We start from the raw sequence: 25,167 nt of genomic DNA, 5'->3' as shown, positions 1-25,167 counted from the left end.
GGAAAAGCAGCTGAAACAATTTCCAGCGACTGGAGAGCCTGCTGTGTAACCGGAGCCTGCAGTAGCCCTTCCTTCCAATCAACCTGGGGATTCCGAAAACAACGACCTTGACCGAGAGCCCGTCAAAACCCACTATAATCGAGCAGACCTGCATTTTGAGCCATGCCACGCGTTGCTGCGAACTTGCAGGGCTGCAATACCCCAATACCCTGGCACCTCGAGCCATTGTGCGTTGCATGGTCTTCCGAAATCCATATTTAACTGAAAATTCGTGGGAATCCTGGTATATCGCCAGAGACACGAATTGAGTCCGAAAAGTACCAACAGTGTGCTGGACCTTTGTTAACGACGAAAAATTAAACCACGATTTTCTGTCTTCTTCTGTGCTCCTTGAAAAGGCGCCAAATCCGCAGAACCCCATTCAGCCACGAGACAACTTTGTCCACAACCTTCTCCGTTGATCCATGCTGCAAAGTTCCTTCTGAGGTCTCGTTTTCAGTCACCACAACAAGGAATCCACTGACTGGGTATTTGGCTGCAGATCCTGAACTTCTCTTGCTGCAAAATCTTTTTCAATGCAGAGGTACTTTGTTCACTTGGGTATGTACTTACCTTAAGTCTGTTAGGATAGCTGTGCGGTGTTATGTGATGGGGAGGCCTCTCATCGAATGCACCCAGTCTCACTGCAAGAATCCTGCTAGGGTGTCTTCTGTGAAGCACCTGGACCCTTTTCTAACTCTAGCAGTAAAGTACCCACCTGTTTGCCCAGTCTTCCTAAGGAACACTGACTTTTGCTACTCAAGAACCTATTCTGACACTGTCTGTTCGTCACTAGATCCTAGTGATTGATCCTCCTTCTGCCACTGAGAATACTCATGCTCCAAGAATAAGGGATGTTGGGCAGAATCCTGTGCAGTGCCCTTAGGGACCACTACACACAATTAAGACTACAAGTGGTAATACAAGTTCACCTTTGGTACAAGCCTGTACTACTATGTTAAAGTGGTAGCAGTAGCGGAGCAGCCAGGCCCATCTCAAGAGTATAGAAGCAGTAGCAGAGATTACACAAAGGGACCACAAATACTGTGACTCAAGCAAACACTGACTCAAGGTTTCAGGTAAAAAATATAAGTACATTTATTTTTAAACCATCTGTTATAAAACACAACACTTCTATCGATTCAAAACCACACGTAAAATACACTAAAAACAACCCATTCACTTGGTACAGAATAACTCAACTTAAGTACCCTATGTTGTAACGAACCAGCGTTGTGAAACAAAAGACGTTACGGGGAATACATATGCGATCACTTTTTGATAGTAATGACAGTTCAGTCTTACAAAAGATACGCGTATCCGCAGCAGGAAATGTTAACAGGGCAAAAGCACACTTAGCACCTGAGTTAACCATAGAGAGTTGGGGGCAAAAATCATAGGCAATACTTTTGTCAGGGCCAACAGAATCAGAGAACACTAGTTGACAGAAATTCAAGAGTCAATAGGCCGGAGCCAGTGTCAAGTGGAGCCGGGTTCCTGTTGTCGAGGATCACACAGTCGGACAGTTCAAGATTCAACGTTGCCAGGAGTACTTAGATATGGTCAACAGAGGAAGCAACAGTTATAAGAAGGAGGGAAGATAAGACCAAGCCTTGGAGGAGGACAAAAGGGATTCACCCTAGTTCCTCGAAGCAGAACACAGTACCTTATTCGAGAAAGAAGCTGGTGCCACGGCAGTTGTTCCTGGTAGTTTCCTGCAGACTCACGGTTCCTGGAGCTTCGGCAAGAAGGAGGACGTCTGAAGGGGGTCTGCACTGCGCAGGGATGAAGCCAGCAGCAGCGACAGTGAATAAAAGGTGCGCTCCTTAAAAACAGGAGAGGCTCTTCAGATGGCTATCCGGACCACTACAGCAGTGTGCAGCGATTTCGACCAAGAAGAGGATCCTCTGGCTATGGAAGATGAGCCGATTAACCCCACCAGGCTCAAGGGAAGAAGACTCCGGACTGGTCTTCTCTGGTTGTGGAAGGGTAGATAGCTCAGGAGTGCAGTAGGGCTTCACCGGAACGGGATAGTTGCAGCAGCCGTCTTCTCCGCTTCTCTTCGGTTCCTTGTAGTTCCAGCCCAAGAGTCCTGTCTTTTATGCGAAAATCCCCCATTCACACAGCCTGTCTGTCAATCACGCAGCAGGGGGGTTGTCCAGCCCGGACAACCACCTCAGCCAATCATAGCAAAGTGCGACTTGGGTTTCCTAGGATACCCTGTGTAGGGGGTGACTACACCCCTCCCTCACATTCAGCCCACCTAGACACCCAGGCGCCTAGAGGAGAGCTTCTTGGCAGAAGCCCGCCAAAAGACGGTGAACAAAGGAGGCAAACCTGGTTTGCCGCGCAAAGTAAAACACAAGAAGGACGTTAACAAAAAGAAATGCCAAATAAACCTGAACTGAGCCAAAAGAAAAAGTATTTGGTCAAGCGGGTTTATGTTCGAGGCTAATATAATAGCCTAAAACAAAACCACGTTTATATAGTATGAAAGCGGTCGAAATGTTAGGGTAGATACCACTGCCCCAACCACGTCTAAATGTTAAAAGAGCAAAACAAGGCTCTAGGAGGTACAGATAAAAAGGGCTAAGAAGTAACCCTTTCCAATACTCCATGTAAGATGGGGTGTACTGGATCTGTGGTTAGATGACTATGTAAAGTTAATGGCAACTTTAACGTTTTCTGGGGGACAGTAGCCAGCCCCAGAAATGGAGTCGGTGGGCAGTCTAAACGACAACCCTGTGTCACTGCACTGAAGGTGCAGTGTAACACACAAAAGAAGGGGGCTACTGAAGTGGTGTACTCCAGAGCCCACAATAACAAAAACAGATGAAATACACATGGCAAAACACGAGTAAGAGTGGGGGAAAAGCTCACACTCTTACCAAGTTAAAAAAATAACTCCAGAAATCCAGCAAAGCTGCTGAGGGACTCCCTAGGTAAGGGAAATTAACCATTGAATGAGAATTCTTTTGCGTAGAAAAGAAAATTAAACAGTTAAAAAAGTTACTTGTACAAGAGTTGGTTGTTAACTCTAAGAGTGAACAGTTACAAAAGTTCTTACTTACCTTGGATGTGCGATGCACTATTCTTGAAAGCATGGTTGACATCTTTCTTTCCTTAGAAACCGTTTTGCCATTTTAATAGAAAGTAGATTTGAAGGTATATTACTCACCTGTGATTAGGTTGTGCATCTTCCCAAAAGTGATGTGTTGGTTTCACCAGATTACTCTCGTTAGGATAATTGTAGGAGTGTCCCAACTGTCTTGCTTCCTCTGACTTGTTGCTAGCATGTCCAGAATAAGTCTGTATTAGGTTGTTGCCTACCCAGAATACCTGAGTCGTTAAGTAAAAGGATAACATTGGGTTTTGCTTTCCCTGTGCTGTTTATATAGACCCAAGAAGAGTCTTTGTTTTCAACTGTCCCTCATAAGTCATACATAAGGTACTTGTATAGCTGGGAAAGAACCTGGATTTCATTGGGAGGATAAAAAAAAAAAGTATATGGGTTTTACTTACCTTGAGTTAGCGGTGTTCTATCCAAAAATAAGTTACAAGAGCTACTGCTTATCTCAATCTGTGTTTCACTGATCTCAAAAGCACCTGTAATTGAGTATTAGATGCTAAGGTTTTGCTCACCTAGTATAACCGTTGTCACAAAAGTAGTTCTAGGTTTTTACTGTACCTGGGATAAGTGTTCCACTATTCACAAAACGTATACTGTCCAGTTGACTGATTATGTGATTTGTTACTGAGAGACATTGAACAACTGGTAGGGTCTACTGCCCTGGCATTACTGAATGTAATTGTGAAAGTAAGGAACAAGTTACTTACCTGTAACTGTTGTTCTCCAGCATGGGTCTGGCATGGATTCACATGCTCATGAATATTCCCCGTCAGGCTGGGAATCCTCGGTAAAGAAAAAAGTCAGTATCAGTTTCGTTTCTGATCTGTCTTTCTTAGTAGTAACCAATCACTGGTTTCTGGGTCATACTGCCCCAAGCCAATAACTGCCCTCTACCTAAGCCCCTCCTCTGGCAGCCATCTTCAGATTTGGTAGCACGTAAAGTGGCAGTAGGACCAAGAGAAGAGCCGCAGAGAGGTTGGAGGGAGGGTTTGCATGTGAATCCATGCCAGACCCATGCTGGAGAACAACAGTTACAGGTAAGGGACTTGTTCCTTCTCCAGCATGGGGTCTGGCATGGATTCACATGTTCCTGAATGTTCATGAATAAAAGAATACATAGCAGTACACACATGCACAACAACCACGGGAGGTGGCTAGGCTCAACATTAAGTATTTTATAAACTCAACATTAAGCATCTCTTACCTCCTCACCAGGCTCACCTTCAAGCGGACAGGTTGCGCAGCACTGGCTTGGCCGACTCTGGACTCCTCCCTGGAATCCCGGTCGACGCAGTAGAATCTCGTGAAGGTGTGCATCGACCTCCACGTAGCAGCCCTGCAGATGTCCAGCAGGGGCACACCAGACAAGAAGGCCGTAGTAGCAGCAATCGTTCTGGTCGGACGGGCAACGGTCGGTTTGCCAACCGGTAGCGGTGCATGATGCAGCTGGAGAGCCATCTGGAAATGGAAGCCTTCGAGAGGGCCTTCCCTTGGTTCACAGGTCCAAAGTTCACAAACAGCTGTGATGTCTTCCGAAAACTCTGCGTGCAGTCCACGAAGAACTTCAGCGCTCTAGCCACATCCAGCGAGTGCAAAGTCCTCTCAGCCGGCGACGAAGGCGACAGGAAGAAAACCGGTAACACCAAGGGCCCGTTCAGATGGAAGTCCGACGGCACCTTGGGCATGAAGGAGGGCTGCGTCCTCAGCACTACCCTCGTCTCGTGGAAGGTCAGATATGAGGCTTACAGGAGAGGGCCTGGATTTCCCACTCGTCGTGCAGAGGTGATGGCCACAAAAAAAAGCAGTCTTCCACGACAGGAACTTCAGCAGTGATGAGTGCAGGGGCTCGAACGGCGGCCCCATGAGCCTAGTTAGCACCACATTGAGCTCCCACGCCGGGGCCGGAGCCTTCACCGGCGGGAACAAGTGCAACAGTCCTTTCATGAACTCCTACACCAGGCGATGCGACCACAGCGACGACCGCTCCAGAGTTCTGGTGTAGCAGGAGATAGCCGCTAGATAGATTTTGATGCAGGCATGCTGCAGCCCCGCCTTGGCCAGCGACAGCAAGTATGGAAGCACTTGAGGGGCCGTGATCCGTAGAGGGTGGATCTTCTGTGCACGGCACCAGAGAACCTCTTCCACTTATGCCCATAGCACTGAAGAGTCGAGGATTCCCTGGCTTTGCAAGGACTTCCTTGCAGTCTGCCGTAGCCTCCGAATTCTAGTGCTGCAGGAGCCAGGTCTGCCAGGTCTGCCAGGTTCAGCGATGTAGGATGGCACCTCCTTCCCTGGCGAGGAGATACTCGTCCACCCCCCAGTTTGACTGGGGGGTGGAGGGGGGGTTGGGGGTAAGCTGACATTTCCAGAAGGTCCGGGAACCATATCGGACTCGGCCACGCCAGCGCGACAAGGATCATCCTGCACCGGGACCGTCCGAGTTGACTGATGAGTCGCAGAAGCAACAGCAGGAACGCATACAGGAACATGCCGTCCCAGGGGGAAGGAGAATGCATCGCCCATGCTCCCCGGCTGGGGAAACCTGCCGGCGAACCTCCGGCACTTGGCGTTCGTCGCAAACAGATCAATCTGGGGACTGCCCCACCGTCAGGAAAGGAGATCCACTTGATCCTGCCAAAGTTCCCATTCGTGGCAGGAGTGCAGATCCCTGCTGAGTGAGTCGGCGACAGTGCTTTTCACTCCTGCCAGATGAAAAGGTACCAGGAATGTCCCCCTGGGCGACGGCCCAGTGCCACAGATCCTGCGCTTCCCTGGATAGGGCTGGGGATCTGGTACCCCCCCTTCTTTCGGATGTAGAACATTGTGGTGGTGTTGTCGGTGAAGACCCGTACCATCTTGCCCTTGAGGGACGGAAGGAAAGACCTGAGGGCCCAGAACATGGCCTGGAGCTCCAGGACGTTGATGTGCAGGGACCTCTTCTCCGGGAGCCAAAGGCCTCTTGCGTGGAGATCTCCGGTGTGCGCTCCCCATCCATCCAGGGAGGCGTCCGTCGTCACTGTTTCCTGGTGCGCTGGGGTCTGGAAGTCCATGCCCGTGGCGAGATGCGCGCGGGTGCCCCACCACCGTATCGCTTGACGGAAAGTCTTGTTGAGTGGGATCTTGTCTTTGAAGCTTCCCGCCACTTGCATCCGACGGGCGTCGAGGAACTCCTGCAGTGGCCGCATCCGCAACCTGCACAGACACATGAGGTAGATGCACGATGACATCATGCCGAGCAGGGACTATGGAAGTGGCCAGGGTAAGGGCCATCAACAGCCGTTGTACCTTGCTCAGGATGGACCTCGTCCTTTCCTCAGACGGGGAGGCCAACCGCGCCACTGTGTCGAATCTGGCTCCCAGGAACAGGGTGTCCTGCGACGGTACTAAGTGGGACTTTGCAAAGTTGATCGAGAACCCCAGTTCCGTGAGCAGGCGGACGGTCTACGCTGTGTGGTCGACGGCGAGTTCTCTTGACTTGGCTCGGATGAGCCAATCGTCCAGGTAGGGGTATACGTGGATCCCCTGCAGACGCAGCGGTGCCGCCACCGGTGTTAGGTACTTGGTAAAGACCCTTGGAGCCGACTTCAACCCGAAGGGCAGGGCCTTGAACTGGTAGTGCCGTCCTTGGACCACTAAACGTAGGAACATTCAATGTCCTTTGTGTATGGGGATGTGAAAGTAGGCATCCTCCAAGTCCAGCGACGATAGGAAGTCGCCTTCCTCCAGCTGTCCCAGCACGTGCTGAAGGGTAACCCTCCGGAACTTCTCGGCTTTGATGCATTTGTTGAGGCGCCGAAGGTCCAGGATGGGCCGCCAGCCGCCAGTCTTCTTTCGGACGAGGAAGTACCGCGAGTATACTCCAGAGCATCTTTGGGACGAGTTCTATCGCGCCCTTTCTCAGCATGGCTCGTACCTCCAGAAGCAGCTGTGGAACGTGGTTTTCTTTCATGGCCACAGGTGGGAAATGGGGGTACTTCCTTTGGAACCCCAGAGTGGGCCCGTGGGCCAGGGCATCCAGCAACCAACGGTCGGTGGAGATGGACTCACACATGCTGACAAACACCATACGACCAAGCCCTCATGAATATCATGTATGTAGTAGTATGTTGTATGATACCACCGATATCTGATCACAGGTCACTGCCTCACTGTAACCCAAGGCGCAACTGTACCCATTGTAACTAAGTCTCCTTACAAGTAACAGTGCCACAATGCCCCTGGGCTGCCTGCGCGCTATATAAATGCAATAAATAAATAAAGTATGCCAGCTGGCCTCCCACCAGGGTGCTTAGGTGGAGGCACGACGTCACAGCCTGTTCAGTCCTTTTTCGCCGAGGCCTTGCCACCCTGGGCTACTTGGCGATGACGACAGTATCCACCAGCCTTGCTGCGGCCTCTGTAAGCTTCCTGCAACGATGAACGGGCAGCTTGGCGGTACGACGAACTGCCACCAAATCCTTTGGAAGCACCCTGGGATTTGCCTCCGGAGGTCCGAAAGTAAGGCCATCGTTGATGAAGAGTGCCCAGGGCACGGGCCGTCTCAGTGTCCACTTTGATGGCCTGTAGCGACTCGTCCACCGCTTTCCCAAACAGGTTGTTTCCGTCGAAGGGCATGTCCAGTACCCTGGCCTGCACATCCTGACGGAAGTCGGTGGCCCTGAGCCAACAGCGCCAGCGTAGGCAAACGCTGTTGCCCATCTGACGAAAACCGGTACCGGCGATGTCCGTAGCTACAGTGATGGCGTGATCCGGCGCCACCTTGCCTTCTTGCAGGATTGCCAGGGCCTCCACCCTCTTGTCAGGGAGGACGGCCAGGATAGGGGCGATCTTGAACCACAGCTCACCATCCTGGCGGGCCACGATCGCGAGGGTGTTGGCCGCCTTAATCGTCATCGCTGCCGACGAGATGACTCGACGTCCCATGGCGTCTAGCTTCTTTCCCTCGCTGTCTGGCGGGGAAGTGGAGGATGATGGCATCGCCCTTGCCGCTTTCTACTTGGCTGCCGCAGAGACAATGGAATCCGGGGTCGGTTGCACCCTGAGGCACATAGGAGCGGAATCCGGGACCCGGTCCTTCTTCTCGTACCGGTCTCTTTGTGGGGGCCGTGGAAAGGTTCTTCAGGAGGGGCACTCCTTCGTCCCATATGTCGTCCAACAGCGGGACTGAGAGTATGGTCTACCAACGACGGGAAGCCAAGAGGAAAAGAAATCCCGCTTTCTTTTGTTCCTCGGGCACAGCTGGAAAAGCTCAGATGCCCTGGCGATCACGGCGTGAAAGGAGCCAATTTCGTCAAGGGAGAAGGGGGAGGGAAGCCCGGGCGGGAGGCGACAGGAGATCCATTCCGTCGTCACCGTCTGTCCCAGTCATCGCCGTCTCATCCCTCGGAGGAGGGGATGGGGGTGAAGGCTGGAAGGGAGGGGGAGGATGGACTTGTCTCCGCTTGCTCGGCGGGCTCCCCGACGGTCCAGGCGCCGCTGGATCGTCCACTGGGGGCAAGGGCAACCTTGTCCTTATCTCCGTACACAGGGTCTGCAAAGCCATCAAGATTGCTCCTGAATTGTCCTGTGGTGTAGGCATCGGTTGCGACGGGAGATGCAGCTGGGGCATGGGAGTCCTCCGTTTCCTCCAGGGCCTGCGGCTCCTCGTCTGCTCCACCGTTGCTCTCTACGTCCACCTCGTCGGGATCCTTCCCGTAGTTCCTGACCTCGAACTTCTTGTCCAGGATAGCTTTGACGCCAGCCAGCTCATCCTCCGAGGTGGTATCTGTGTCCGTTAGGGCTACCGTGCCCCAACCCCCCTCTTTATCATCCCAGGGTTTCACCTAGGTGTCTTCTCGATAGGCAGGAAAGAGGTTTCCCTCCGGGGTGGCAAGGAAACTCTAGGCTCGAAAGTAGTATCCACTTGGGTAGCCACTGTAGGCTTCGCCAAGGCCGCCACGACTCCTTCAATCAAGGCCTTCACCGGGTGAATCAGGGCCTTCAGAACCTTGGGCACGTCGGAGGCCTTCACCTTAGTGGGAGGGTCACCGCCTCGCCCCCCCCCCCTTGACTTTCTCTGCCAGGATTGACCGGGGCTTCTCCGAAGCTTACCCGGGTTCTCAGACTTCCTTTTCACCGAGCCAGAGCGTTGGCTCGTGGATGATGGGGTTGACGACATTGCGCCCTGCCTGGCAGTTGAGGAGCCCGAACCAACAGCACTCCTGGTGCCCACGGACTCGTGGTGCTTTGCCTTGTGTTGGGCCCCCGTCGCCAGAGCGCCCTCCAAGGTTTTAGAAGACCGCTCGGACTATTACTTCTCACCTGCTGCTGGGCACTTCGCTTACAGCCAGTCTGCGAGTCATTTGCGACGGTCCGTCACGGTCGGACAGACATGTTCTTGCAGAACGCACAGTCCTCCTCCACGTGAGACTTGTCGGTACGTAGGCAGTAGAGGCACCGGGAGTGCTCGTCCTCCTTAAAGACGTTCTGCAGTCCACATCCTGGGCAGTTCCTAAACAATTTAGATCCAGTAGGTGTTGAATCTCCTTTGTCCTCAGCCATGTCCGAATCGGGGTAGGCCTCAAAGGTCTTCCGGAATCTTCCAAGAAGTTTAATTTGACAAAAATCCGCCCTTGAGAGGCGTAGAAAATTCCAAAATGGTCCCGTTGATCAGAAAAAGGATTTTGAGGCTCGAATTGACCAAAAAATAAGAGAAAACTCTTCGAAAAAACGCAATACGCAGTAAAAGTTCGAGAGCTACAGCACGAGGACTCCGAACACTTGAACGTGCGGTAAAAATCTGAAGATGGCTGCCAGAGGAGGGGCTTAGGTAGAGGGCAGTCATTGGCTGGGGGCAGTATGACCCAGAGACCAGTGATCGGTTAATAGTAGAAAGACAGTTCAGAAACGAAACAAACAGATTTTTTCTTTACCAAGGATTCCCAGCCTGACGACAGGGAATATTCATGAGCATGTGCATCCATGCCAGACCCCATGATGGAGAAATGCAGTCGCATAGAGTGAATGTAAATTTTGCAAGGGCACATGTGGAGTTGGCCGATTTAAGTGGAATACTCCCTGCAGAAAATACAATCCTTGCCCATCCATCTACTCTGGAGGGATAGTAGGGTAAGCTGCTTGCTCAGAAGATGCTGTAGCTGCCTGTACCAACAGAGACTCTGGAGCGGGGTGTTTTGACAGGTAGTCTGGGTCACTACTGGAAGGGTGGTACTTCTTGGTCAAATTTGTATTCACAGCCGGATTGGTTAATGGAGTTTCCCAATTCGCTGCCACCCTTTTTTGCAAAGCAATATGAAAAAGGTAATACAGGATCTGACTGAGGACCCTTATCCAGGAAGTCTGTCAGATCATCCTGTTTGAATGGTAACAGAGGCCTAGTCCACCCCATGTACTCCACTACCTTGGGCATGAGCTGTCTGCATGAAGCATCAGCATGCTCCCCTGCCTCTGGTTTTCCAAACTCTAGCTCAGATGAGGTGTCCACCCCACTGGCCATCTGCAGGTTGTCAAAGGTCTCTCAACCTCGATTCCTCAGAGATAAAGCTTTCAGGTACATTTGGCATACCAAAATGGATGCCAAATGGTACCTCACTATCTGAGGGTCCATTCTCCTCATATATTGAGGTAAGGGAATTAAAATAGTCCTTCCACGGTAAAGGCACATATGTTTCTTCAAGCTTCAAGTGTTTAGTGAATAATGGATTCGACACTGAAGAGCCCTCTGAACTTTTTATACTAGCGCTATAGGTTTTAATGGGGCGCTCGGCACTGATGGCGCAGCCGGCAATGATGGAGCAGCTGGCGTCGATGCCTTTGCCGTCAACTTGGCTGGCAATGAAGGCGCAGATGGCGTCGACGACCTCGACTTATGCTTTTGGCTCAACAGATCCTTCGATGACACGTTTTAGGATCGAGGCCTCAACGTCTCCCGATGACGATCAGGCCTTCGTCCGGAGCTCGAGTGTGCGCAGGAATTTGGTGGAGCCATTTCCTTCCCGGCTTCTTTGGAAGGTTCAGTAGGAGCATGGCTTGGAGGCTTTTGTTTTTCAAATATTTTTAGCATCTCTGCCCTGAAAGCCTCCCACTCGGCCGGAGTGGATTTTTTGTGGGGCAAGATACCCTCTCAAGTGAAGCGTCCAACAAAGTCGGAGAAGGTGACCTATCGTGCCTCTTCTTGGACTTCTTAGATGAGAGGTGGGAGCCACTTCTCGATCTTGACCTCTTAACTTTCTTCCTCCGAGGAGAGTTGCCTCTCAGTCGAAATTCTTTTGGTCGGGGTAGACTATTTGGGGTCTCGACCTACCTTCAATTTCCCCTTTCTTTCCTTCAAGGCCTTTGCTGTCATTGACTGGCACTTGGAGCAGTCCAAGGTGTTATGCTCCACCCCGAAGCACCATAAACCTATACGGTGTGGATCGGTCAACGGCATTTTCGACCCAAAATCTCAACACTTCTTGAAAACAGTCTTTGAGGTAGTCCGTGTCGACAAAGACATACAAGATTTCTCGAAGCAACGAGTGTTTACTTTAAGTAAAGAAGCGGGCTGCATTTCTCGAAGCGATAGCATTCGCTGAAAAACAAAACTAAAACCAACAGGCACTGCGCGTGCTATATATACCTTCAATGACATCTTCCTCGAGATGGAGGGCCTCGAGGGACATTGAGTCGACGCCATCGACGCACAGCGCCCTGATTTTTTTTCTGAAGCAGCTAAAGCTGGATTTCAAATAGCAAAGAGGAAAATACGTGGGAGGACACAATCCATTCGAAATAGCATTCTGCAATCTTCTACTTCTGTTTTATTGTGTGAAACTGTATATTTTAATGTGTACAAGTGTTCCCTATTAGTGCTAGGTTACATAAATGGTTCCATGTACATTATTTTGAATGTGATGAAATGTAGAAAGGCATTACTGTTTACATATTAAACAAGTAAACAGTAGGTTGTAGATTCAAAAACCATACAGTACAATGTTTTAAAAATAAATAAAATGCAACTACTAATAAGAGTTTTAGGAGAAAATTGAGATATACCGTGTTTATTATGTGTATAGGGGGTGAAAATGTTAGGGAGAATTTTCATATTGGTGCCAATTCCCTTCAGCCTTAGAAACCCCCAGCTCTTTAGCTGGACTTTGGACTTTTTAAAAATCTTCACCCGGGAGTGAGTGGGACCTTTTCCTCACTCTCTGATGTGTTTTTACCTGATTTTGATTTAGTGTTTTCACTTTGAGTCTGACAAACTCCATAGGCATCTGCTTTTTGTATGGCGACACAGCACCTTCAGTGCATTGTCACAGAGTACTCCTTTTAGATTTCTCACAAGGTTTAAATACCTTTTCTTGTGTGAACTACAGTTCCCAAGAATAGTAAAGTGAAATTGACTTCACTTACCTTTTCTTTTTGTAGGTCCAGCACACACCATCTTATGTGGAGTGCTGCGGGATCACCTAGTAGCCCCTTATCCTACATGCTCACTCATTTAACATTTTTATGTTACCCTGTCTACCTTAAATGGCTGGTGGCAGTGGTTTATTTTTTCCTACAATTATGCTTTTCTACCGCAGGCTGAACCCTCAGCTGCAGTACAGCACCCATGGGTGATTGTCAAAATGGCCCCAGTCTTCTTATTTCGCCATTTTTTTCGCCATTTTCGGTTTGCGAGGTCTTTCTTGGGCTTTACTCTGTGCATTGAGACAGATTTGAGCCCTTTGTCTTGCCTTGCACGGGCTTCAGCCCTGAAGCACGCCCCTGGCTCCAGTGTGTCTGGAAGAACAGGATGTGAGGGAGGGTCCCGAAAACTCCGCTGTCCTTTGCCGCTAGGAATGCCCAAATGCAACTGGTCCTGATTGATTGACTGGACAGCCTAGGCTGTGCATGAATGGAAGAACCCTGCTTAAAAGGCGAGGGTTTTGGGGCTACAGGCGGAGTCAACCACTGGGAGAAACACCAAACGAAGAAACCGTGATCGAAGCTTGTTGCAACCGCCTGGACCTTTGAATTGCCTGCTGAAGCCCTGCTGCTGTGTTGACCTACTTTTTCACCTCGACAGAGAAGCTCCAGACAGAACGACTTCTCCCAACTAACCCGGAGACGAACTCCACTGGACCACCATCACTGACTTGCTTGCCTCTCTATTGCTTCGGAAGCGCAATGCCAGTGGTCGAGTGTCTGTAGTCCAATGCAACGTCTGCCACAGAACAAATCCAGCTACAAGCTCCAGGTGATTCCCAAGGACCATCCAGAAGCGGGACCTCCAGATCCACAGTCCACTCACCAGAGTGCAGGACCGAGAGAGCAAAAAGAGTTCAACCAGTGTCCATGATCTACAACGGTGCTGTATGCTAAGCGCTGAAACTGGCAAGTGCTGCTGAACCGAAAAGAGCCACAGCTGCAGACGACTTCCCAAGTACAACTGCAGAAGCCCTCCAGGCTCAGGAACAAGGGTCTTCACAGCTGTAGCAAGACAAAATCCAGCTAGATCACTCTTCTTCAAAACAGAGGTACTGTTGAGGCTTGGGGTACTTACCTTATTGCCTTTTAGCTGCGCTCTTCTCAGTTGGGAATTGCATTGGCTTACCTTTTAGAGTTGGTTTCAACTCTCTTCTCACAGGCTTAACAGCTTGTGACCCTACAAGTGGTTTTTCTAAAGACACTGTGTGTAAGACTTTGATCTAAGAAGTGCATCAGATCCATAGACTGTGTCCCAAATGACTTTGGCTGTCCTGGCTCCCTGAAGACTCTTCTGGTCCATTGACTTTGATACTGTTTGTCCCTCCTATGTGGTACCTTGTTGTATACTGTTACTGCTGGGAAAGGCTTATCTTGATTTCATTGGAAGATTTAGTTGTCCTCACATATACAGAGACTGTCTAACCTTTTTTCTTCCCGAACCTTTCCTTTCTGCAACCTCAGAATCTGCAAATTATACTAGTGAGATATATAAATGCCATTACTGTCCTTGTGATTGTAGTCACCTCAGGGTGTAGGAATTGTCTAAGAAGCATATCCAAAGATTATCCACTAACTTGTCTTGATTGGGAAATTTTAAAGTATATTTACATTGTTACAACTAACTGCCTTTTTAAAGAATGCTCATTTAAAAATTGATGTTTAAATAAATAAATAACTATTTATAACTGAAACTTTGAGTGCAAGTGTCACTTGGCTACTTGTATTTACGGATTTCATTTGTACAGCTCTACGCTCACATTTACCTCTCGTGAGATAGGCCTGGCTGCTCAGTCACACTACCAACCTGTGTCGTACAGACCTATACCAAAGGTGGGTTACCCAATACCAAGCAGACAAGTGTTGTGTAGTCTCACACAGTGTGACTGCACCAATTCTGATCCAACAGAAAATAAGTATGCATAGAACATTTTTAAATAAGTATTCCAAGTGATAATACCTTAATGAAAGGGTTAGTTGGTTAAATGTATATGTATCTTCTGTATGCAGTGTGATGTTTTTCAAAAAAGTGGTCTAATCTATTCAGTCATTAAACTGCACATGTTTTTCCATTTTGTATGGTAGGTGTATGAAAACAGCTTCTTAGGTCTGTAGGTGGCCAGAAAAAGGACGCACACCGAATTATGAAAGCAGTTATCAAATGGCAATGTAGATACATTTTTTTATTTAGAATGTATATTCATATTGTAAAAAAACAAAATGCACACCGCGTACATTGCCAACAGCAGATTAAATATTTTTTAGTTTAAAAAAAATAATGATGATGCGTACATTATAAAATGTCATTAAAAACTTGTGTGTAGGTGGCCAAACAAAAGACGCACACAGATTGTATAAGAAGTATTGACATGACATTTGTTAGGTCATTACTGTAGTTTTCACTAAGTGTTACAAAGAAAGGGTTTTGTTATCTATCGATTTGAAATATAGGTTTGAATATACTTTAAAAATATTAATACTCAAAATAATGGTGCACAGTTGGCAAATCTTCATTTATTTATGAAACCAAAGCCAGTTAGTTTATATGTCTTGCTTTCCTGGTTAAGGTTGCATAAATTAATCTGTGAATGTGTCGATCATTTAATATTAAATGTTTGTACAGTATTTTAACATTTTAATCATAGTGAAATGTCTTTATTGGAGTATGGATATTGTGGGCAAATCTTTTTAGAATTTGCTGATGCAAAACCAAGTTCGTACTTACCTAAATTGTTAGTATAGTTGAAGCAATGCAGCATTTATTTTCTTATACTGCAATGTAGTAACTTTGTTTTTTGTGACGGGTGTGTGATGCAATGTTTATTTTATAAAATAGTTTCCATTTTTATTTTACATGTTATTATATACATATACTTGTAAAAAGTGAGATTTGTATACGCATATATAATTATTGTTAAGGGTAAAATAATTGAATAGAGGTTTTATTTTCTCTCCGAGACTTTGACCTCTATAGTATGATTCATTAATACAACCTGTTAATGGTAGTGTATAGGAAAACAATCAGTATTCACTTAGTACCGTTATGAAAAAAACTCTGAACTACATTTTATTTGTTTAAGAGTTGATAATATTGAAGAAAAAAGAAGCCAATGAATTGCAGGATTTTGCTTGCGTTGCTAAGGCATGCAACGACTGGGGTGCTTTTATTCGCATCTAAACTGCTTCCCTTATTGGTAGTATAACTTCAGCTATAAATAAACAATTGGTGGATTTTCATTACTGAAACTGCATAAAATAAGTTACAATCAAATATTGTAATACATTTTTGCAGTTTGTGTTCAATTTTATCTATATTTTTAACTCAAAAGGTGGTCCTTAAAAGGGCCATTTTGGGGGATGGAAAGAGGTGTGTGGCATTGGGGAGGAAAAAAAAGATGAAAAATATAACAAAGGGAATTAAAATAAAAAGCAACATTTTTGTATTTTGTTTTAAAAAACAAAAGGTGGGAAACATGGCCACTTAAAATAATTCAAGCAGGACAGGTAATTTGATGTTCACAGATTTCCCTCTGCCATTGCTCAATTGTGGCATTTCCTTTGACTACTCATTCGCGGCATTTTTTACACTTGACGTGCAACATGGAAAGATTGGGAGTTGGTAAAACAAGAGTCTGTGCAGTTGACACTGCTGTTAAAGTAGAGGCTTAATTTCCAGTTGGTGGTGATGTTGCACTGGTGGATGAAGGTGCTGCGGGTGTCCATCGACGCAAGGAATGGGACTCGTGCATTTTTCTTTTATGTCGTCATGAGCTGCGCAACAGGGCGGTGCCAAGTTAAGGTGGCTTTAGCTGAATTTCAGAGGTTTGGTTAAGTTCTCACCTTAACATCTCTGCAACTAAAGTTTTTTCCTTCAATTTCAAGGTTTGTTTGGCCATCTAGGTCTATGGGACTGATTCAGCTTCAGTACCAGCCTATCCCTGCCCGACAGTGAAGCTCAACTGCTCCGATACATTACGCACAGAAACTTTGGCCTACGTCATGGAAAATCCTGTCCTCGCATTAATGATAGGCATCTCCACAACTCTCACCAGGCAAATGTGGAAAAAAACTCCCTATCAAAATAATTTAAATTGCTACTTGCCAATAAGTACCATCTAAAGACAAAAGTATTTTGTTTTGCCAGCAGGCCCCGACTGTCATGATCTCTGCTTCCAAAAGGTCAGGGTTTTCCCCAACTCCCTTGGAAGCAGATCCATAACCCAGGTTCCGAGTGCCAACCAGTCCCAATTGGGACCTTATGGACCCAGTCCTGGCGCCAGTGGCACCAGGCTCATAAATATGCCCAGTCCCAGCGCTGGAAGCGCCGGGCTCATAATGCTTGGGTGGACTTACCTGCAGCAGACCATGCTGCTTACTTGCCTGCCAGTTGAGCCTCTGATCCTCTTCTGTTTGGAACTACTTTTCCTGTTGGGTGGGGCAGGAGCCACTCCCTAGATTCAGAACACTGGAACTCTTCTGGAAGGCAGGAACTCTTTTCTCACCTAGGCGTGGCTGTGGAAGGAGACACCTAAGCACTACAGGAGGCTATTTAAACCACACCCGATGGATGAATCTTGCTTTGCGTTATTCTGCATCCTCTGCAGCAGAACGCTCATCGTGTCTTCTGCATCTGATCCTGGGCCTAAGGAAAAAGGCTTACCATCCTGAATCCTGTCTTCAGCAACACCTATAAAGACAAGAAAGAACAGGTTAGCATTACGGTCTTCAGTGACAGCTCTTCACTTACCTGGTCCATCGGCTGTCACCAACGCCTCGCGCTGCATTCCGGCATCTGAAAGACAAAGGCTTACCTACTCTTCGTGCGCTCCGGAGGTCTTCACACTGCATTCCGGCATCTGAAAGACAAAAGCTTACCAACTCTTCGCACGCTCCGGAGGCCTTCGGCGCTGCATCCCGCATCTGAAAGACAAAACAAGGTGCGTTTAAAGACATTGGGGAACTTTAATACTCACGTGCCATTACTCCTTTCCACATCTAACCCAGTGGGTATTCCGGCACCCTGCAGCCGCTCCGAACTTGTACCTGCAAAATAAAAAGACAGTTAGAGCGCATCATGAAGCAGGCAACAAGCGCTTACTTACGTGCTTCCAGGCGCTTCTATTCATCACACGGGCTCCATCTTCAACTCACTTCAGCCCGTCATCCGCCATCGCCGGAACCCTGCAAAACAAGAAACATCATCACTAAAGACTTTAAAGACATTAGAATTACTCGAAACTTACCGTTCGTGCAGTAAACGACGGACAGCAGTCCTCTGAAGTCAAGAGGCCTGCTCCCCTTATCCAGTGAAGAAACTGGTTACAGCACCCTGCCCCGAGGCAGATGGAGAGCACGGCGTTCACTTACCTAAGGTGAGAGTGTTAACCTTTGGGGTTCTACAGGAGAAGAGAAAGGGAAGAAGAGAGAGAAATTCAATAACCCAGTTCCTTAATCCCATATTTTCTATCTGCAGACATCTTACCCTTCAAGTCAGACATACAGTGCACAGAGGTCCAGCCCAAAGAGCCAGCCGTGTGTTACACATCACCTTTGCAGATACGGTATACGCCCAGTCAAGACCGGCGCCTCTACGGGAATCAGGTGAGCGTTACACCGACATTGAATCAAACTATTTTAAATGGGGGTGGAGTGTGGGGCAGAGGGCAGCTGGGGGCAAGGGAGTCGCATGCTAGTGATGTGCATGCTTCGGGAAGACAAGCAAGCACACTTCACTATTGTGGCTAAATAAATATTGCTGCCCTTGTAAGGTGTAGCATAGTATGGAGAGCATCTATGCAGCTACATGTCAAAAACTCTAGCATTAGTATTTATTCTTTCCCCAGTGTTCAAACACTATAAAAAACAGGTAACCTTCATTTGAAATGTTATTGAATTTCACCATGCCTTTTCAATAAATGACTTCACAGCATTTTATTTCAGTGCCCATTTTTCAGATAAACAAAGGAAATATTTGGTGGCATGCAATTAGCAATAAGATTGTGTTACCTCGCGAGGAGTCTGTTTTCAGATCATCTGGTGTAAGGATAAAATTCAACCACCATGTAAAACCTCGTTCCTGCTTTTCCTTCCAGCGTTCATCATAAAACATGTTCTTAGCAGCGAACGGCATTGGATGTCGAGGGATGGCTATGAAGTTTTGAGACCAAATACAAGAAGTGCAATATTTATAATCATATTCCAGTAAGGTTTAATATTTTCTAGTCGCTTTACCTCATGCATTCTATTTTTGTTGTAGTCAAATAAAGTTTAATGTTTGTTAACTAAATACAAAACGGTATAAACTTGCTTGTTCATAGCATGTGGATTAATTTAATTACATGCATCTAGCGTTATAATCCACTCCCTTTGGAACGAGCCATCATACCCGCTTACTTGAGGCTCATTAAGTTTTATAGCTTATTTACATTTAAAATATAGGGCCTAATTCCCAGAGCGTTTTATAATGGCAAACCCCCATTGGAAAACGTTCTGTGAATTAAGGCCTAAATCTTTTGAGGTCGTTCCCACTGCAAACACCAACATATGAAAATTATTCACCTACCACATATGTCCAACTGCAAAGTACACACCAGACACTGGTTGTATTGTGTAAAACCTATATCGAAAGCTCTTGCCAAAAAACAGGTGTCCCAATGAGCAAATAAGATACTTTTTTCAAGTGACAGATTACACTGTGCATTTTGCTAGCCCCATGAGATGGCAGGGAATTATCCCAGGTTTCCCCCGAGGGAGGCTAAAACAATGTTGATGCTAACCCATTCTCACCATTCGGTCCTCCATGATCCTTTAACCCATCTCACGTTACCCTAAAGCTGAACCACACTAGGGAATACCTATCGGGCCAGCAGCACATTTCACAACAAAACATGTCCCCTTTCAGAATTCATCAAATTAACTGCATAACAGATTTCAATCCTACTGGGGTTTAACGGTTGTTAAATTATTAAAAAAAACATAGGCAATTGTTCACCCAGAAAGATGCGTCAGCTTTTTGGGACTAATTATTTGCAATCCTACAAAATGCTACAATTGCACGTCTTAGGTTGTTTCCCCAGTTAGTACAAGTGACTCATTGTACTGGTAAATAAATGTCACCATTTTGGACGATTCTGTGGTATAATCCGCTTACTGGCTCCTGTTTAGCAAAGATGGCCCTGTAGTGCAACTCCAGCTTGTCCACTCTTCCGGTCAATTATATGCGAGTTAAGTTCATCATCTAGCCTCTTCTCTGCCGCCAGGACAGATTTATCCAACTCAGATATTTTAGATTGAGTGACTGTGTGGCCATGAATCTCCTTCTAGATTGCTAGAATGTAGTCCTAGAACTTTTTCTGATCCAAGGTACCCAACAGCAGGAATCTGAGGTGCTGCCTAGCACTGTGCTATTGTCGTTTGAGACGGTCTTTTGATAGAAAACAATATAATATAGACCCATGAACAATCAACTGATATAGGGGCCTCATCGGGGAGTTTTCATGCGACCCCAGCAAAACAAGCCTCAGAAGTTGTAACAAAATTGAATAACCAAGTCTGAGAAAAGGTCACAAGGCCCTAACTGAATGGGTGGCTTGCAATGTCAGCTGTACTCAAGAAAGGAGTCATCAGCTCCCAGGATCCATCCCACCAGCAAGTAAACTTGCTTTGCAGTGGGGGAACTAGTAGTTTCTTAGAGCAGCCCTGCACCCATAGTCTGAACCCTTGGGCGGTGGAGTGCTATGCAAGGTCTACTAGTGAGGCTTCAGGGATTTTGAAACAGGACCCCCACCCCCCAACAGACTTAGCAAAATATTGGAGTTTGGGGGGGGGGGGTTTGAAGGGGTGGGGGGAAGGGGTTTGCGGGTTTGGGGGGGCCTGGGGGCTATAAATGGAATGAATGTAATGGCCATGCTGATTAGAATCATTTGCACTTCAGGACCCCCACAGGGCCGAACCATACCTCTCCTTGCCGCAGTCCACTCCATAGTCTAGTCCAAAATGCAACCCTCATTCCCCCAATTTCTGCAGGCTAATGGTATGTGTGGGTGGGAGAACTGCAGCGCATACATAGTGGAGCCCCCAGCCCAGAACGACACCCTCCAAATTTCAGAGGCATCGCCAAGACTCTGGGGACCACTACCTGCACTGAAATGTCAGGTGAAGAGAAGACTATACAGAAGGCCCGCCCCTGCACGCTCACACCAGAAAAAAAATACAACCGGCTAGGGAAGAAGGCCAAAAACACTGCTTGCAAGAATAACAGTATTTATTTCTACAAAATAGAAGTGCATCAGCAAAGAACTCTGCTGCCGCCAAACGTTCTAAGTTCCGTGGCATGTGCAGCACATTATAAGCACAAACAACATCACTGATGAAGTAATCACATACAGTACAATTCTACAACGCTAACTGAAGTCATGCAGGGCCTCCTCCATATGGGATGTTCTGGGTCATCTGTCCACCTTTGTCCGCGTGGGTGCTGCTGGCCATGTTATCCGCGGTTCGGCTGGCCCAACAATTCATTTGCTACTTAGGAAAACAATGTTATTTTATCATTGTAACAGTGCACCTGGCAGATACAGAGATGAGCCCGGGGGGGAGAGCAGAGGTCGCACTAACTTGCATGCTCCACTCACTCCGAGGCAGATCAGCAACTCCCTTGGGTGCAGGAGGGCTGCGCCATCAGTTCCGTGGGATGGTACTGCCAAAAGGTGCTCTGCTCCCTCCTCAGGACCTTGCAGGGCGCATTCTTCCCAGGGAGCAAGGGCCTGTAACTTCTATTACAATGGAGGGTTTTTATGGATCCCTGAAACCTGCCCATGGTGGGGGGTGATGTCAGCATTCATGCAGGGGATCCAATACCAACGATGTTGTTTGCTGCGATTATGGCCAAAGTTCCAACATGGCTGCCATTAGCTAAGATGGCGTTCACACCTGCATTTAGTTAATACCCTCTAATGCATGCACTAAGGCAATTGTGCTTCCCCCTGCTCCCTGGATGAGCTCTCGTGCTCATTTCTCATTCGATATCACCTAGAGGGGTGGGAAGACCCCCCCTCTCGTTCCCAACAAGAGGGAAGGCAATCCACACGCTGATGATCACATGGTTAAAACCCAGAGGAAGTCTGGTGCTCTGCACAGTTGCTCCTGTGCACAGGCTCCCGGCATACCAGGGTAATCTTGCCTCTATTCCACGCATGGCAGCAGATAAGTACTACTCCGCCCAGCTTGCGCGTCACCTATGCCATTTTTTTATTTTTATTTTTGCATTTATTTGCAGCGCACAAAACCCTGAGCTATATAGGCACTAGTTATAAAAGTGCTTGTACAAGAATATGCAGAAGGATATATACTGGAGAGCCTCTCTTGTTGCGGGGATCTACATCAGGCATGCAGAAGCACAAAGTAAGCGTAAGGATACATACTGGAAAGCCTCTCCTCTTGTTGCGGGGAGCTACATCAGATATGCATACGGGACAAGGAAAGCAAAGTAACCAAGCTAATAAGCTTCCTCTCCAATTGGTAATGATACATCAGACTTACATATGAGAGGCAAGGGTGTAACGAAAGGGGATGGGAAGAGAGCAGCAAGGAGAGAGAGAGATCTGAGAGGATGCCAAGTTCAGTATTGAGTAAGATGTGACTAAGCTATGCAAGAAGGAAGGTTTCAATAGCACAAAAGAAACAAGTTACTTACCTGTAACTGTTGTTCTCCAGCATGGGTCTGGCATGGATTCATATGCTCATGAATATTCCCCGTAGTCAGGCTGGGAATCCTCGGTAAAGAAAAAAAATCAGTTGCAGTTTCGTTTCTGAACTGTCTTTCTTAGTAGTAACCAATCACTGATCTCTGGGTCATACTGCCCCCAGCCAATGACTGCCCTCTCCCTAAGCCCCTCCTCTGGCAGCCATCCTCAGATTTAGTAGCACGTAAAGTGGCAGTAGGACCAAGGGAAGAGCCGCAGAGGGGTAGGAGGGAGGGTTTGCATGTGAATCCATGCCAGACCCATGCTGGAGAACAACAGTTACAGGTAAGTAACTTGTTCCTTCTCCAGCATGGGGTCTGGCATGGATTCACATGCTCATGAATATAAGAATACATAGCAGTACACGCATGCACAACCACAGGATGTGGCAAGGCTCAACATTAAGTATTACATAAACTCAACATTAAGCAACTCTTACCTCCTTCACCAGGCCCACCTTCAGGCGAACAGGTTGCGCAGCAGTGCTTGGCCGACCCTGGACAACTCCCTGGAATCCCGGTCGATGCAGCAGAATATCGTGAAGGTGTGCGTCAACCTCCACGTAGCAGCCCTGCAGATGTCCAGCAGGGGTACACCAGACAAGAACGCTGTGTAAGCAGCGATCGCTCTGGTCGAATGGGCTCCGACGGCCTGGCAACAGTCGGTTTGCCAACCGGTGACAGTGCATGATGCAGCCTGAGAGCCATCTGGAAATGGAAGCCTTCGAGAGGGCCTTCCCTTGGTTCACAGGTCCAAAGTTTGCAAACAGTTGTGATGTCTTCCGAAAACTCGGTGTGGTCCAACGTAGAACTTCAGCGCTCTAGCTCCAGTGAGTGCAAAGTCCTCTCGGCCGGCGACAAAGGCGACGGGAAGAAAACTGGTAACACCAAGGGCTCATTGAGATGCAAGTCCGACGGCACCTTGGGCATGAAGGAGGGGTGCGTCCTCAGCACCACCCTCGTCTGGTGGAAAGTCAGGTATGAGGTTTACAAGAGAGGTCCTGGATCTCTCCCACTCGTCGTGCAGAGGTGATGGCCACAAGAAACGCGGTTTTCCACGACAGGAACTTCGGTGCAGAATGCAGAGGCCCGAATGGCGGCCCCATGAGCCTGGTCAGCACCACGTTGAGCTCCCACGACGGGGCCGGAGCCTTCACTGGCGGGAACGATCGGAACAGTCCCTTCATGAACTCCTTCACCAGGCAATGGGACCATAGAGATGAGCGCCCCAGAGTTCTGGTGTAGCGGGAGATTTGATGGAGGCATGGACCAGCAACGCCTTGGCCAACGACAATAGGTACGGCAGCACTTGAGGGGCCGTAATCCACAGAGGATTAATCCTCTGTGCACCGCACCAGACAAAGAACCTCTTCCACTTATGTCCATAGCACTTAAGAGTCGAGGACGCCCTGGCCTTTGCAAGCACCGTCCCAGGGGAATGAGAAGGCATCACCCATGCTTCCCGGCTGGGGAAACCTGCTGGCGAACCTCTGGTGCTTGCTGTTTGCTGCTGTCGCAAATAGGTCGATCTGGGGATTGTCCCATCGTCGGAAGAGTAGATCTACTGGATCCGGACGCAGTTCCCACTCGTGGCACGAGCGTAGCTCCCTGCTGAGTTGGCGATGGTATTCTTTATTCCTGCCAGGTCGAAGGGTACCAGAAACATCCCCTGGGCGACAGCCCAGTACCACAGCTCCTGGGCCTCCTTGGATAGGGCTGGGGATCTGGTGCCTCCCTTCTTCCGGACGTAGAACATTGTGGTGGTGTTGTCGGTGAAGATCCTCACCACCTTGCCCTTGAGGGACGGGAGGAACGATCTGAGAGCCCAGAACACGGCTCGGAGCTCCAGGATGTTGATATGCAGTGACCTCTCCTCTGGAAGCCAAAGGCCTCATGCGTGGAGATCTGCGGTGTGCGCTCCCCACCCCTCCAGGGAGGCATCCGTCGTCACTGGATCCTGATGCGCCGGGGTCTGGAAGTCTGCACCCGCCGTCAGATATGCGTGGGCACCCCACCACCGGATCGCCTGGCGGAAGGCCTCGTTGAGCGGGATCATTTTTTTCGAAGCTGACCGCTACTTGTATCCAATGGGCGTCGAGGAACTCTTGCAGTGGTCGCCTCCGCAGTCTGCACAGGCGCACCAGGTAGATGCACGAGGACATCATGCCGAGGAGGGACTCGATGGACCTCACCCTGGCCATCTCCATGGCCAACAGCCGCTGCACCTTGCCCATTTGGTGAAATTGATGGAATCCCAAATCCGTGAGCAGTTGGACGGTCTTCCCTGTGTGCCGGACGGCGGGTTCTCTTGTCTTTGCTCGGATGAGCCAATCGTCCAGGTAGGAGTAGATCCCCTGCAGGCGCAGCCGCGCTGCCACCGGTGCTAGGCACTTAGTGAATACCCTGGGTGCCGACTTCAATCCGAAGGGAAGGGCCTTCAATTGGTAGTGCCGTTCCTGGACTACGAATCTGAGAAACTTTCAATGTCCTTTTAGAATGGGGATGTGAAAGTAGGCATCCTCCAAGTCCAGCGACAATAGGAAGTCGCCCTCCTCCAGCTGCCCCAGCACGTGCTGGAGGGTAACCATCCAGAACTTCTGTGCCGTGATGTACTTGTTTAAACGACGAAGTTCCAGGATGGGTCGCCAACCGCCGGTCTTCTTTCTTACGAGGAAATACCGCGAGTACACTCCGGAGCCCCGTAGCTTCTTGGGGACGAGCTCGATGTCTCCATTCTTCAGCATCGCCCTTACTTCCAGCAGCAGTTGGGGGACGTGGTTTTCCTTCATAGCCACGGGTGGAATGC

The 25,167-nt window shown here is 48.4% G+C and overlaps 1 protein-coding gene across 2 annotated transcripts in view; it reads right to left on the bottom strand.

Annotated features, from left to right (window-relative positions):
- The window catches only part of ASPM (assembly factor for spindle microtubules), a 1,022,684-nt gene that overhangs the window by 882,719 nt on the left and 114,798 nt on the right, over nt 1-25,167 (bottom strand). For both annotated transcript variants that reach the window (XM_069641523.1, XM_069641524.1), the window contains exon 6: nt 18,626-18,766. In XM_069641523.1, coding sequence (XP_069497624.1) covers nt 18,626-18,766 — 141 coding nt within the window. The remainder of the gene's footprint in view (nt 1-18,625; nt 18,767-25,167) is intronic.

Source organism: Ambystoma mexicanum, chromosome 1q, assembly GCF_040938575.1.
Source record: "Ambystoma mexicanum isolate Mex_15411 chromosome 1q, UKY_AmexF1_1, whole genome shotgun sequence".
Lineage (NCBI taxonomy): Eukaryota > Metazoa > Chordata > Amphibia > Caudata > Ambystomatidae > Ambystoma > Ambystoma mexicanum.
Note: the sequence above shows the minus strand (reverse complement) of the source record. Positions and strands in the feature narration are given on the sequence as shown.